Source organism: Astatotilapia calliptera, chromosome 7 (assembly GCF_964374335.1).
Source record: "Astatotilapia calliptera chromosome 7, fAstCal68.1, whole genome shotgun sequence".
NCBI classification, from domain to species: Eukaryota; Metazoa; Chordata; class Actinopteri; order Cichliformes; family Cichlidae; genus Astatotilapia; species Astatotilapia calliptera.
Genome location: NC_137428.1, coordinates 65,029,443 through 65,045,882, shown reverse-complemented (window position 1 = coordinate 65,045,882; position 16,440 = coordinate 65,029,443). Strand labels below are relative to the sequence as shown.

The following is a 16,440-nucleotide window of genomic DNA, read 5'->3' as shown; positions in this document are numbered from 1 at the left end:
CACAGAGGACACTTGCTTATCAAGTTTAAAGGAGCTGTCCAAAAGAACACCCAAGTTGAGAGTTGAGGCTCAGGTGTGAAATTTATGGTTTTCAGGGTTTTTATCTGTGACACCTTAAAGGCCGGCCTGTGAAAACACAAAATAATTAAACAATCTTGAAACACCCCCCAGGCAATGAATCATGTGATTTGATCCAATTAGGCTGTCAGCAGTACTTCAGCTCTCCCATCCCTTTGCCACACCTTTTGCCAACCAGCAAGGAGAAGCCAAACCCCAGGTAACTCAAACAAAGAAAGATGTATTAATATAACATAAAACAGAACTTTGACCTTGTAGTGTTAATGTGTGTGCACTCCATATAAACACTGGAAGGTGTGATAGAAAAAAAATTAATTTAATAAAGAAACAATACATTGGACAGTAAGTAGAATATATTTAAAGTAGTGACTGCAAAGTAAACGAGAGTGAAGCAACTAGCGGAGAGGTGTGGAGCTTACCATGTGTGGATTGCACTATACTGAACTCTAAAGAGAGGATTATATGTTTAGGTTAGGTGCAGTTGTCTAAGTGGAGCTTAGAAAGAAAAGCATCTGGACTTCTTTAAGTTGCTTGAAGATGTTTCACCTCTCATCCGAGAAACTTCTCGAAGTCCAGAGACTTTTCTTTCCAAACTCCTTAGACTACGATGACCTGGATGACTGAGAACCTTCACAGAAGTTAGGTGCAGTTGTTAAAAGGCATTGTTGTGCTAAGAAACTTTGCATCCTGGCATTCACGCGGCTGGCTTTACTTGCTACTGACGAAGCACAGCAATTGAAAAACCTCAAGCAAAGACGAGTGTGATGCTCTTCTCCATTTTACCCAATGCATTTGTAATTTTTCAAGTAAAATTAACAATTTTTTTTTTTTACATGTTGACAGCTTTATTTTTTACCAAGTACATGTTAACACTTGTTTGCAGAAACAAGATAAGAAGACCAAAAAAAGAAAAAGAAAAAAAGTTGTCTCAAGTGGAACTTTGCCAAAGGAGGCCTCACATAAAAGATGGGACCGGCTGCCTTAATTAGGCTCGGCTTGCTAGTTCTTCGGCTGCTTTAATTCATCATGCCATAGATTCAGCGAAGTCCTGGATATATCCCTGAGAGATTTTGGTCCATTATGACATGATAGTATCACACATTTGCAGCAGATTTGTTGGCTACATACCCGTGATGCAAATATCCTGTTCCACCACAACCCAAAGGTGCTCTTGGAGATAAAGATCTGGTGACTGTGGAGGCCATTTGAGTACAGTGAACTCATTGTCATGTTCATGTTCATATCAGACACCATAGCGCAGTTTCAGAGGTCCTGTGTCTATCTTTAGGTCAAAGTTGTTTTTACAGATTGAGAATGCAACATTGAGTAGGTGGTAAGTGCATGTAAAATCTACTTTGGACCTATCCTATCACCCTGGCAACTTGGAACATGAAGCTTTCTAAATAGTAATTGTCTCACATGAGACTCTCCTGGCTGAGAGTTATAAGCCTCGTGCAACACCACTCTTCCAACATTCTTGTGCAGATTTTGTTGCTTGTTTTCAAAGTGGAAACACTTCTTTGAGTAATTCTACCCACTTCTCATTTTCAGAGCATCAAATTCTGCCATATTTTAAGAAGCTGCCGCCCTCTCCAAATAACACAGAAGGTGTTTTTTACCATCTGAGCCTGATGCGCTTAAGTTATAATAAGACAGGTTTGTGACAACTGTATATATGACATTTGCATGCACTGATCATGGGCATGAATGTGCATGTGTTTGAATTCATGGTGGATTTTCTCTAATCTACACAGGGTCAAAAGTGTACATACGAGCTTAAATGCATATTCTCTGTGACTGTTTTGCTGCACATGGTGTTGGTACGTTGCACAATTTTTGGTGTCTAAATCTATCAATGAGCTAAAAGGGTGTCAAATTTCTGTCAGTCCATCAACCCAATAATGATTTGTTACAATATCTTTTAAATAATTTTTTACAATACTATAATTTAATTGTTTTAAACTGTTACTTGCTTAAAGAAATCTTGTCTTTATGGGATAATACACTAATCTTTTTGTATAAAAAATGTCAGTGTTTTAATGAACAGTTAATTTCTGTTAGTATTTAGTAAAAATCAGATGCCTGAATACTCTGTGTTGCATGAATCGATGATGATGACCAGAAAGATGAAGAGTCGAGAGGCCTTTTAGGGATAATAGAATGCCATCGCTAAGAGTTGCGTGTTCTTACAAAGGTGCTTCATTAAAAAACTACAGGATGATTTGCAAATGTTCTGCAACTCTCTGTGTGGAAAATAGAGATCACTTTATGTTGAATGGGCGCATGCTGGTTATGCAATGATCGGCAGAGTTAAGGCACTACTAACGGTAGTATAGTCTACACCAGAGTTACGCTGCATGTTTGACGACTGCACTTTGACTTCAGGTCACTCAGACTGAGATATTTAAGTCTAATGCATGTTTCTTTTTTATGAATGCATGCAGATAAGATTCCTTCTGTCCCTGTGGTCAAATGTTATCACCAACATCTCTCAAAAGAAAACATCTGAGTCTTGATCTCCTGACAGAGCACAAAAAAGGAAAAGAGCAGCAGGCTAGAAAGAAAAACAACATATTAGTTAAATTTATAATGGCTACAGGAAGAACATATGGAAGGTGCGGCTTTAAAAAAATACAAATTGCAACAATCCGAGAGCATTATGTAACACTGAGACTAATACGTCACAGTGACCAGTTCACATCTTCTCTATCTCCATTAGACATCATTAGTTGGGCTCTTTTAACAGCCAGTATAAAACTGTCTGTCAAAAAGCGGCTTTGGCATCCAGTGTACTAAGAGGTCAAAAAAATCACCCACTTAACAGAGCACGTCTTTAAAAGCACCAGTATTAAAGAGGCGTTAATTATACACGTACACATGAGAGCGATTCATGGCTAGCCAGCTATTCTGGAGTAATGAAAATGAGGATTTCCTAATTTTGGCAACTTTAAAATAACATAAAACTGAGAATGTGTTTTTTGAGTAATGAGTTCTAACGCTGTAGTAGAAAGGAGATTTACGTGTTGCTCACATATGACATAAGCTTCAGTCTATAACCACGGTTAACTGAAAAAGACAAATTTCCTGCTTGTGTCTTCTTCTGTGTTCTAATCATCAGGATGCAATAAGGTTTGCGCTGAACAACGCATAATTCACATTTCAACTGTGAAGTGACCTCCCAGCTATGCCACTTTAACTCAGAATGTTCACTTCACATGCGCCGTGAAGGCCTAAAAGGTATTATAAAGCTGGCCCGAGGAAAATGGTGAAACAGGGGTGTTATGAAAGCCACCTTTCAACGACACAGCTGAGACTTGGTCTCAAACTGTTTTTATTTTTTTTGACAGTGAGATCACTTTACTCAACTAACTTCTAGTGTCGCTAGATCTCAATTTAACACAGCACCTTAGAGATGCAGCAGCATGTTAGTATATTTCAAACACTTTGATATAGCTATGGCATGAAGAATTAAAGCAGCTAACCCAGCACTAACAAGGTGCACAAAATAAAGTAGTCAGTCAACTTTGAGCAGACAATTTACATGAAGCCTCATCGGCAAAGTGCCACTTTAGAAAGCTTTTTCCTTTTTTGTGTGTTTATAGAGCAGGCTTCTTATATCCACAAACGAGTGTTAATCTGTACTAGTTAAAAATAAATCTATTAACATGTAAAATATTTTTGTTTTACTCACTTAGCTATGAACGCATTTGTTTAAGTGAACAAGGACTTCATGCAGGTCTTTGCTTAAGGTCTCTAAATTATCATGCTTGGTCAATAGCCAGGTGGGGATATAGAGACCACGTGATTTACATGAATTGTTATGTCAGGACCCAACATTTCCTGGCATAATGATGCATTTAAACAACCTAAACACGCAACATGCAGAGGGTTCCTAGTTTAAACCTCCTCGTTGGCTGGAACCTTTCCTTGCATGTCCTCTCAGTGCCAAATAAAACTATGACACACTGTACAACATTGTCATACATCAGGCCAGTCTGTGTCACTCAGAAGAGCTTTTTAGAGACGGGAAAACAAACAGGAAGTTGCTGCAACATTTCTGTCGCCCATCAGTATTCATTTATTTTAAATTATGTTGTTAAGTTGTAGCAAAAATCTACCATTATTATTTTCAACCAGTAAAACCCGACCAGCCTCTGGTGTTCACAAAACTAAACTTCTGTCTTCTTCTGTGTTCCAAGTTTGTTTCTAGGAAGTGCAACTTAGCAGTATTTCTATAGAACATGAGAACATCCTACAACGTTACACAGTAAGTGCTGACAAGTAACAGAATTTTTTTTTTAACATGTAAAAGTGTGAAGGTGATAAACAACACATTCCAAAAAGTTCAAAACGCACTTGTGAGAATGTCTCAAAAGATGAGCAGAACAAGCACAAGACAGCAGCATAAAATTCAACACGGGATGAACACGCAGGATGCGTAAACATGTCTGCACTCAACATAAAGGATGTATATTCATATATGCACAAGGCACATTAAGAAAGTATATTTAGGGCAGTGAAGTTACATGCCTGAAATTTTATTTTGGTGTGCAGTAACTGGTGTATGTTCTGAATTACAATAAAGTAGCTTTTCTATTCTATTTTTTAATATGGGTTTCTGTGCATATTCATAACTTACACACAATACTTACACTAGAAAAGGGTTTCATTTTCAAGAATTAAGTATTAAATGTTTATTTATTTTGGAATTATTCATCCTAAGTAGTGTGACAAGGAGGCTTGTTTTTTTGCTTTTGTTTTACAGCCACACACACACACACACACACACACACACACACACACACACACACACACACACACACACACACACACACACACACACACACACACACACACACACACACACACACTCTCTGTTATAAACTGTTTCCTGTCCATCCAGCACTAACAAGAAAAACAAAGCTGATAAAATAGGCTATAAATAAGCTTTACATGAAGACTGGCCCTTATCATTCATACCATGTAGTTTATTTCTTTTATCATTCATTTGAATTGAGTTTACATGGAGAAATATAACAGCAGCCAGAGCTTCCATTTAGTCCTTCAGCAGACGATAAAAAAGTTTTTGTCGTGATCCTGCATTTTGTCTGCAGTGTTTTATTTTCAGACTCTCTGTTTCTGTTTGACTTTGTTTTAGTTTTCATTTTGAATATTACCTTTGCTCTGGTTCCAGTGTTTGTAGCAGTGACTCTACATTGAGCAGAGTAGTGGTGGTAGTGAAGGCTAATGAGATAGGGTGAACCATCCAAAACAGTGAACAGGGCAGAAGAGAGATGAAGACCGCAGTGCAGGGAGGGTGCAGCGGGTGGGGATGAGTGTCAAGGGTGTTTTGTGACAGCAAGATAGCAGCAAGAGTGAAAGGGGAGATTTACAAGATGGTAATGAGACCTGATGTGGTTTATGGTTTGGAGATGGTGCTGACAAAAAGACATGAGGCCGAGCTGGAAGTGAAAGTGTTGAAGATACTCAGGTTTTCATCGGGAGTGAACAAATTATCAGAGGGTCAGCTCAGGCTGAATGATTTGGAGACAAAGTTGATCTTGATGCTCACAGTTTCACAGCTGAAATAAAGATGTTTATGGCATGTCACAACAATTATCTTCATTGCTTTCCTAGTCTGAAAACCATCCCTGACTGAAACATCAACAAAATGCATTAAGTCACTAAGTCAAAGATTATTTAAGCACCCTATGTCTACTTTACTGTGAGTAATAATAGTGTTAGTGGCAACATACTTACTGCACATGTGGGAATACTGTAAGTTGGAATCGCCAACCAATTGACATTTTCCAGCTTTCTTCCGGAGCTCTTCAATTTTGTGTCATTACAACTGTGTGTCTCAGTATGTGGGTGGGACCCACTAGTTAGATACTTTAGACTTTATCTGTATAGACTATAAATAACTGAACTGTTGACCATGTCTTTTTCAGTATTAGTAATGGAAATTTCTCACATCTCTATGTTCCTTAACAGCTATCCGCAGGCTAAATGCACATCCTTAGACTGCATTAGTGGTGTTAGCTAATGAGTTAGGACTCAACGCTCATTCAAATAAAGTCACTTTTGTGGCCAAAGATGACTAAAACAACAAGACAAGGTCAAGCCATGAGTGAATATATTAAATTATAAACGGGTTTTGAAATTGCAGGTTTATTTGTTTTTTTAGTTCTTTAAACTAAGCTGTTCTTTTGTCTCGAGTCTTCAGGCATGAAATATCTCTCTCACTGTAGTCCCCCTTATCTTTGGCCTAATACTCTGTTTTGTTGTGAAATGACTGAACTGCTTTAGAGAGGAGAAACCAGGCCAGTGATATTAGGGATGTTTCCCAGTAACATTGGCTTTGAAAAATGGGATTTCCGTCGTGTTAGAAACGGGACACTGCATTCCTTCGACCTGCTTGGCAAAGTTATGGGAAGAATGTTGGATTTCTTCGAGGAAAGAGGGAAGGCAGACTTTTAGTTGATGAGGAAGTAGTTCGAGCTGAAGTGAGGAAAAACTGAAGAGAGGCGGACTACTCTGAATGACGCGCCTCTCGCCGCTGCTCCTCCCCGTGAATTCAGAGGAAAAAGTTTCATTCTCTCACTTTAAACTCTCCTGATGTAGCAACGGTTTGACTCAGGTGTTAGAAGAAAGTCCAGTCGTTGTTTGTTTTCTGTTGTTTTTTTTTTGCAAGCGAAAGGGAAGTTTGGACATGAAAGTGTGCAGCGGGTAGAAAAAGCACTAGAATCCGTTCTCCCAGTGTGCGGCATCATGAAGCTCTCAATGCGCTTCAGCGTCCCTCTGTGGACTCTTCTGGTCTTCAGCGCCTTCCTCAAGGTAAGAAAAACTTAATCCTTTTTACAATATGAGCGAAATTAAACACGACACTACTGCACTTTTCCAACTATTGCACTGCGCTCTGTTTCGGTGATGCGCACGGTTTTCATGAGTTCGTGGTTCCTGCACCTGTTGCGCAGGTACGTCCCCTAAGTCAGCAATCGGTGGAGTGTACCTCACGCTTAAAGGGAAAGTTTATGGAAAACATTTCTGCTGTTATAACACATTAATTTTGTGCTGATACCAACAAAGATGTAATAGTACAATAAAACTTGGTCCTTTGAAAGTTTCAACTGCATAAAAAATTATAACGATGGGTAATTAATATGTCGGACTTGAGCTAGAGAGTTTTAACAGTGACGCAATATTAAAATGCATTGCCAAAGTAGACTAAATGACTCACTCTCTTTGTTGGTAAACTGTTTGTTCAAGTGACCTGACCTGTAGTCTGAAATCCCCTGAAATACATTCCTCTGAAAAGAGGCTGAACTAACGGATAGACTGTGGCATCCAGCTTCCACAGATCCACCTGTCCCGTGTCCCACTGATCAGTCTGCCCAGAGAGAGGGGGAGAAAAGATGAGAGAGTTTGAGAATGGCATGCGAGGATGTGTGTGGCCAACACAAAGGGGTCAGGAAAGGAATGTGGTGCAGCTCAGTGTCCCCTTCACTTCACAGACCCAGGGACTTGCCCAGTTACTTGTTCATCTCTAATAAGTGATAAGTGGCTTAACTACTTTTTTGTTTAGAATCAGAAGACAATTGAACAGCTGTGCTGCATATTCCAAGTTTAATATCAGTGCTTGATGAAAAGGCACGTTCTTTATGCAAATATTTATTCCATGGTGCCGTGATGCTGACTCTATTAATACACTTCAAAGGACCTGATCTGATACCTCTGCCACCCCGGCTCGCTTCTTTCCGTATGTGATCCTCACCGTTCTTCAGTGTAAAGTAACATGGAACCAATGATTAATGTGGAGCTGTGTCAGCACCGATCAAACGACAACAGAGCAAAGTTTTATACTGAGAAGGAGGATGATTTTAAATGCTTATCTGTGACATTGTTGCCGATGCACATTTAGATTGATAAACTGCGGAAATTGTTCCTTTGCACATTGTTTTTTTTTTTTTTTTGAAGGGTGGAGCTGTAAGCCCATTCTGTAAGTAACTAAGCAAGTAATAGAAAATAAAATAACACAACACACACACACACACACACACACACACACACACACACACACACACACACACACACACACACACACACACACCCTTTCATTTACTGGACAGATCAGCAGAAGTGACATGATGGTTTTGTGCTTCTGAAAGAGGAGGTGGATAGAAAAGCATGGGTGGATAGATTATGAGTTTCACACCAGAGATAGCAACTGTTTTCACTTTTCCCATCAGCAGTCAACAGTATCTTTTATTTACTTATTTTTTAGATACTCAATATATTGGCAACACCTTAATAATAATAATAATGGATTGCATTTATATAGCGCTTTTCGAAGCCCTCAAAGCGCTTTACAATGCCACTATTCATTCACTCTCACATTCACACACTGGTGGAGGCAGCTACGGTTGTAGCCACAGCTGCCCTGCACACTGCAAGCAGACTGAACGAAGCGAGGCTGCCATATTGTGGCATCGGCCCCACTGGCCATCACCAGTAGGCGGTAGGTGAAGTGTCTTGCCCAAGGACACCACGACCGAGACTGTCCGAGCCGGAGCTCGAACCGGCAACCTTCCGATTACAAGGCGAACGGCCAACTCTTGAGCCACGATCGCTTAACTTTAACATAGATGTTCTGATTAAAACCTCATCATCATCCTGTTTTTGTATTCAGTTATGAGAAATGACCACTGCTTAATATTTCCCCCTGTTAATAATTAAATGCAGCTTGTTGAAGTGTCCTGTTGAAATACACAAATGTTCTGTTAGCACATCACATGATATCTCTTATTTCCATTGGGGAAGTAAAGGTACAGAGACCTGTTAACTAAGTCAGCTTCTGTGCTGCTGAGTACACAGGTTGAGCAGCGATGAACACTGGCTGCACGCTACACATGCAAATAAAACCCTGACACGAGTACAGTTGTTTTCTGTAGACTAAAGAGAACGGCAGACTTTACATAAGGCTTTAACTATGGGCATCAGTTTAGAAATTTGTTGTCAGTTTCTTGAGGCCAGAAACTTGTTTAACTTAATATTTGTGAATACTACGCCTCAATTTGGAATTCTTTCCAAAGATAAGAGACACGAAAATCTTCTCATTTCGCTCAAAACATGTTTCGTTTGATTCCTCCGGGGCTAAACTAAGAGTGCTCCTCACTCCACAGAACAAAGAAATCTAAGAGAAAGTAATTTCTAGCTTAGGTGTGATGCTGGAAAATTCCCCAGTTGGTTTAATAAAAAAATTAATAATTATATATTTTTTATTATTAATTGAAAAATTCACAAGAGTTAGTCTTTTAAAAAAATCCTTGCATGACTTAAAATATCAACCCTCGTTTTTTCATTTTAATGAGATATACTTGTGGTTCTTATGGCAAGTCTATACAGTATACATGACCACAACACAGATATGTAAAAAAGACATAAAAGCTTCTTATCGAAATCTCTGTCTGACTCTCTTCATCCGCTGGCAACTTCCATTAGAACAGTTTTCTTACATTTTACTACAACATCCAAATATAGATATTACAATTTTAACCATTCTGTGTATTTTTTTTTTTAAAACTTGACTGGAACATATGAAGCATAAGGGTCAGAGGACAAAATCGGCCTAGCAAGGACTCCAATCAGGCCCAGTGGATGACTTTGAAAAATGTGAAGGAGGGTTAAAAATGTGGATTTTTAGCTGTATTTTAACAACCAAAAAATTTCTTTAATTTATTACATTTTAAACCCAAACACAGATGTCTTTCATTCACCCCAGCAATATAACACATGAGATGAAATTTTGAAATTGTAGGTATTTAATATCCTAAGATATCTCAAGGATTTAATGTGTAATTAACCATCAGATAGAAAGGGGAGTTTCACGTGTCCGGCGCGCTAGACATCAAAGTAAGCTGCATGAGGCCCTCGATATAAAAGGACTTTGACAGTATCTACTATTTAAGTATCTACTCTTATAAATGCTTTTATAATATCTTTTATCTGTACCAACATTTAGTCCTAACTTTAACTTTCATAGAAACTTTTTTGCTTGAAGGATTGCAAATATAGCCCCTGGTCTTTTGATGAAACAGCAGTATAAACTTGGGGCCGTGTTCACAAACTTTTTAAGAATCCTCTGACAGATGAAGTGGGCCTTCATCTGTCAGAGGCCTCGGGGGATGTGACTTTTCTAAGCTATGACTCTTGGGCCTTGTTTATGGGCAAAGAAAGGTCTGAAAGTCACAAGGTGTGGTCAAACCCTATGCTGCGTATGACACCTTTAAAAAGGTGTGATTACATGAACAATAAAAGAAACAAACATACAAAAAGCTTACAGCCTACAGACATACCTGTTTGCACAATTGCAACACCCACTCACATGCTGACAGTTACTTTAATTATTTGCTAACCTTATTATTATCTATTTATTGTTAAAAGGGAAAACAAGCTTTCATCACTTACATTTGTACCGTGTATCGGGAATGTAAAGTATGTATGCACATACTTGAGTAGTGGCACTTAAGATTATGTAACTGAGGCTAGTATGTTTACATACATTAGACAACTATAACCACACAATCAAATACTAGACTCCATCTCTCTCCATCCTCGTCTCCATCAGCAGTTACATGAACTACATGACATTTCCATTAAATGTGTGGTAATTATGACCATGTCTGGCAGCGCTGGGCAAAAATTAATATTAGTTACTTAGATTACACAAACATTAATTTAAAAAGTTTAAAAAAATTTATTTTAAAAAGTCACAGTAAAAAAATGTAAATTCAGACACATAATCCCTCTAAAGAGAGAATGGAAAGGCAAAGTAGAAAAGGGGAAATATTGTGCTTCCCTGTAACTTTTTTTGCATACAGATATTTTCCATTAGTGGAACTTAATATGTCCACCGTAGCTATGTCTAGTGTCAGTTTTGGTTTAACTACTGATTGAACCATATGAGGTATCTGAACCCACTAATGCTGAAATATCTATGGGTAGCCTCGGTAAAAGCGGGCTGTATGTTTGTTAACAAACTTTATTGTAATGTCATTGTATGGGCCTACATTTTTTTTGGGGGGGGGGCTTAAAATATATAATATGCAATCATTTGTTATTAATTTAATTTATAACTATAACAGAAATAATGGAAGTAAAAGAGATTCAAAATAGGTTTAGGTGGTGTGCTCCATATAGACTGCATCTGAGGTCATAGTCTGGCACACATCCATTAATGAACCAGGAAAAGTATAATACTTTGCATGTGTATATGGTTGTGTGCATCATTTCTTTGTCCTCCCCATGTCCTGCATCTGCGTCTCTCACTCTCTTTCTTGGCTTGCTTACCAGAGAATTGTGGCATTACTATTAGTTAGAAATGTCTTGGAACAAGGAAATGTGATGTTTTTTAACACTCTAAAAGAACTGGCTCGTCTGTGGTTGTGGACATTGCGTGAGGAGCAAGGCTGGACTGGGACAAAAAATCGGCCCGGGCATTTTGACTAGAGACCGGCCCACCAGGATAAAGATTGAAAATGTGACGTCATTCAGGGATAAAACCGCAAAGGATTCTGGGAACTTGTGGCAAGAGGTACTAGCGCACGCAGGCTTTCAATTGAACTCACTTACACAGCGATAAAAAGAAACCCAAAAAATGGCAAGAAGCTGTTGTATTATTAACTGCAATAGCCGGTGGCATGACAGCCACAGGAAGCCGACGGGTAAAGAGATCGGTTTTTTTTTCTTTTTTTTTTTTTATGGATTATGTCGTTGAAGTGAAATTTTTTTAAGCCATGTTTCCGAAGTAAGAGCCGATGGATGGTCTGGATATACCAAATATAACGTCTCAGAACACCCCAGCTCACATGTTAGTCTGCTCCAAGCATTCCCACAAAGGTCAGAGTTTTGTAGTAGTTAATACGTCATTTTTCTTAACATAATTGGTGATATAGGTTACAAGCAAGTCTGGCGCTGAACAGAAATTGTCGCGCTATGCTCCTTTGTTTATTGTGCATAAATAGTGAATTGTTCTGACACAATATTGCGTTTCGCTTCTGTTATAACCATGGTACACTGACAAAAACATATACTTTTATTCACAGGATAAAACAGTTGTTTTGTATCACTAATTGTCCATTGCGATTACAATATTATTGTCACTGCTACATTTCTGTGATGCTACTGTAACCGGTTTCTGCTTCATCCCGCTGCAACAGTTCGGCCCAAACAGACTCCTCGACTCTGCGTTGTGTAGTGTTTTTAAAAAGACAGTCTCTGATCGATCGTTGCCACTTTATTTCCTAAATGGAAACAACGTGTATTATCAGTGCACAGGCTCGCCATACACCACTCCGCAGAGCACACTCTCGTATGGCTAAGGCAGACTGGCAGCGATTACTGCAGCAATATTACAATTTCTAATATACAATAAAATAACAGCAACAACAAATGTACCTGAATGGAAACAACGGTGTATTATCAGTGCACAGGCTCGCCACACACCACTCCGCACAGCACACTACGGCAGAACATCTCATTAGCATTCCGCTTTAGCATACAGTTTCACACATTAATAAACAAATGAAAAGTACATAAAACTGGTGTTGGACATGTGTCCACTAAGCACTTATTACACTCGGTGCTCGTCAGCTAATCAAACATGTTTTATGTGTCTGTACTACTTAGCTATATTGTGTGCGGAACAATACAACTCACCTCTCGTATGGCTACGGCAGACTGGCAGCGATTACTGCAGCCAGCCACACCGAGAGGGGGGGCGCTGTTTCCCCATTACACTGATATTTGTGGCAAGTGGAATAATACCACATAAACACTGTTACACTACCAGAAATTATTTCCACTACTAATTAATTACCGTTGAGCTTAAAGGTCCTATTAATAAACTGTTAATGAATGTGTATTTATGAAGACGATTTGTGAGACTGGTAAACTTATGATATGTACAATAGTCTTTCGTTCTACGCGGTGCATTTCAAGGTCCTGCACCCATCCGTCGGTAAACTGTACCCGGGCATGTTGCAGTGACCTGAAGTTACTAAAGTTCATGAGTGTATGCACTCACTCCAAGAAGCGTATAATTATAAATCTGAGCGTGGTGAAAGTTGGGCAGCACGCTGATGTCTTTTGTCCACTCTTTCACTCCTTTGATTTTTTCCTCGTATCTTTTCTTTGTCTTTTCGCCGTCTGTCTTTGTACGGACCGGCATTGTTCTCCTTTTGTTTTGTACATTCCTTTTTTGTGCGGCAAAGAAAAAAAAGAAGGTATTGGAACCGGAGAATGAACGTTTTGCGGTGCTGCAAATGTTTGCATTTGATGCGGTACTTGGATTGTTTTGCCACGAGTTCCCGGCATGCAATGCGCGAAAATCACGTGATTGCTAAAGAAGGGGGAGGGTGCAGCCAGCCTCCTCGGCTGTAATTGGTCCAGCCCAGAGTCGATCATGACCAATTGGCCAATCCAACACCTTTCATTATATATACCCTTCCTAAAAAAAAAACCAAAAAAAAAACCCATCGGCCCATAAAAACAAAAAATCGCCAGCGGCCCACCGGGCAAATGCCCGGTATGCCCGATGGCCAGTCCAGCTATGGTGAGGAGGGCTGTCTTTCCGGCAAGCTGCAAGCCTTATGCCTGAAATGTGGGTGACGTTTGATGACGCGCGGTATCTCAATGACGTCTGATAAGTTTCTTTCTCCTGATGCATCCTGCTGGCTTTATACAAATTAGAAAGCCTTCCAGTGTTTTGAGTCCCATTACTGGTCTAAAGTGCAAAAGTCACAAATCAAACCCTCCTTTGTAGAATGGTGCACCCTCCACCCACTCCCAGGCCCCTTCATCTGCATCAAGACTGTCCAGTTTCAAATTGACATCCCCAGACCTTCTGCATTCAGCCAGCACTGCGAGTCGAAGTGCAGCTTGTACAATTTGAATTACAAAGAGTCACAGTTCCCCGTCCATGTAAATGAGACACAGGCTCCTCTCCGAGCCTGAAAGGCCTTATTGTCAGCAGATAACTATCTTTTTATCATTGGCATTTGAGCAAGTTATAACTAAACAAGGCTGTCGGAGGACAAAAATATGATTATTTTGCTGTTGTTTAATTTTTGCATCATAATGTCTTTCCAGAAAAGTGATTAAAATCAAAATACTATACAGCTGCCTACGTCAGTCAGTTAAGGCTGTTCATCAGCATCATGGGTGGTAAAATGTATAGCATTTATAATCTCACATAACTAAATATTCTATTTCAGTAACAATTCTCTAAAGAGTTCAATAAGTCAGTCAGTTACTCAACTACTGTTGGTAAGATTGGTATAAAAACGTGCATAGACTGGTTTGCCCATTAAACAGGTTAAAAAGGCTTGTTAAGTGATAACTGCTGACCACAAAAGGAGACTTTTGCTAATAAAATAAACCGCAGAAAGTGTTGCTTTACACCCAATGTTTCACTTTCACACATTTCAAATATCAAACTGCTCACACACACTGGTGTGATGAGTGTAACGCACTGGCCCTCTGTGCCCAGCATTTTGTGGGTGTGGGTATGTATGCATTCATGCACTGTTGCATTACGAGGAAGCTCTTAACGGTAAGAGCATTGTGCTCAGATGGGTATCTGCAGCTGGCAGCTCCACACTTGGCAGAGGGCAGCACAGCGCTGGGGACCGTAAATGCTACGTAACTCATTTCCGTATATTCTGATGTGGCTTCTGATAGGAGCTGCTAAACAGCGGTGTGGGAGGCTGGTACCTGGAGACAAACACCACTGATAGCAAAAGACAGCAGCTAATTTTAGACGCAGCATTCAGCATTATTTTATGATTCATCGTCCTATATTGTCTGAAAGGATCATAGTTATGTAGGAAAAGAATAGAATAAGCAGCGCATCAGATGTTGTTACTTGTTGAGCTATGTTGTGGGCCCAGTTCCCACATGATAGGATATCTCACTTTATATTATTAGGCAAGTAGTGTGGTTATCAGTTCCCCTGACATGAGCTATAGAGTGTTACATTTGTTCGTCATTTATATCAACGAAATTTGATGGATCATGATCTTTATTATAAACGTTTAACTTGTGGTTTTATATAGGGTTAAATGAAGTATCTCGCAGTCTTAAAGAAGAGCAGTGTTGATCACTAAAGGTATGTTGTGCTTTGGATGTTGGTGAACTTACAGCTTTGCTGAATTAACAGCAAACGTTCAGGGTTAGCAGGCAAAATTAGTCACTCGTATGTATGGTGATAATCTGAATTATTTTTATGGTGATTGCAAAATATGTATCCCAAGGATGAAAAAATAAAAGTTTAATATATGACTTAATTTTTTAACTTTTTAATCTTTATATTGTTTTAGTGTACACTGAGGGCCATGGCAGCATTGCAATGTCAAATTCCTGTGTATGACTGTACATATGGGCACTGACAATAAAGCTGACTTTGACTTTTGACAAAGCTATTAGTCGACACAAGTAAGTGATGTTTTGGCAACAGCAGCGCTTTAAGTAGACACGGTGAAGTTTTGATTTATTGGCTCTAGACCTTTGCATGACTAAACAGGCTGTAGGTATGAAGTAAAGCCAAATGCCTGACCTCCCTTAATATGGTCTAAATGTCTTATCAGGCATCTCTGGGTGGGCTCAGGAAGTTACATTAGAACAGAAACAATGAGCAGGTCACTCATATGCAGGCAATGACCTTTTAAATAGAGAACAGTCTGCCAACTTATTGCTAGAGAAAAATAGCAGCTTGAACAAAACTTGTCCACGTCATGCTGTACTTTAATGTTTGTATCACAAAAAAACTGCTAATATCACAATCCACTAACACACTATATACACACAGAGGTTTTAAATTACTCTGGATAATCAGACCTCTACTCAGGTTCAGGTTAAGAGGTGCTATAAAAGGAAATACCAGATCACACTCAAACCTATTAATCAATAACAATGGTAAATGGATGCACTTTGTCTCACCTTACCAGACACAACAAACCAAGGTATTGGGAGCTACAGGTCAAGTTCAGTCACATAAGAAGAAGATTCAAGTATTACCCACATATTATTTTACACTCTGGGATAAAGAAAAAATCTGATCTCACAGAATTATATGAAATGACCACAATATATTTATTATTGCCAATTGTGGTCAACAGGTCAAAGTAATTTATTGACTGGCTGTAATCATGCGATTGGACGTCTTTTATAGGACAGAATTCAGAAAGAGATCAGTTTAAGGTAGGTTTTAATTTGTGTCCAATTTTTAATATAATAGGGCAAGCATTGCTTGGCTTACTTGCTCTATAGTAAGTCTTAACTCACACATACTGTTAGGACTACATA

General features: G+C 39.1%; 1 protein-coding gene across 1 annotated transcript in view; it reads left to right on the top strand.

Annotated features, from left to right (window-relative positions):
* Positions 1–253: 253 nt before the first annotated feature.
* ptprjb.2 (protein tyrosine phosphatase receptor type Jb, tandem duplicate 2) overlaps positions 254–16,440 on the top strand; it is a 56,185-nt gene continuing 39,998 nt past the window's right edge. The window contains exons 1-4 of the mRNA XM_080303310.1: positions 254–277; positions 1,630–1,734; positions 4,278–4,345; positions 6,773–6,915. Of these exons, the coding sequence (XP_080159436.1) occupies positions 6,850–6,915 (66 nt within the window). The 5' untranslated portion in view covers positions 254–277; positions 1,630–1,734; positions 4,278–4,345; positions 6,773–6,849. The remainder of the gene's footprint in view (positions 278–1,629; positions 1,735–4,277; positions 4,346–6,772; positions 6,916–16,440) is intronic.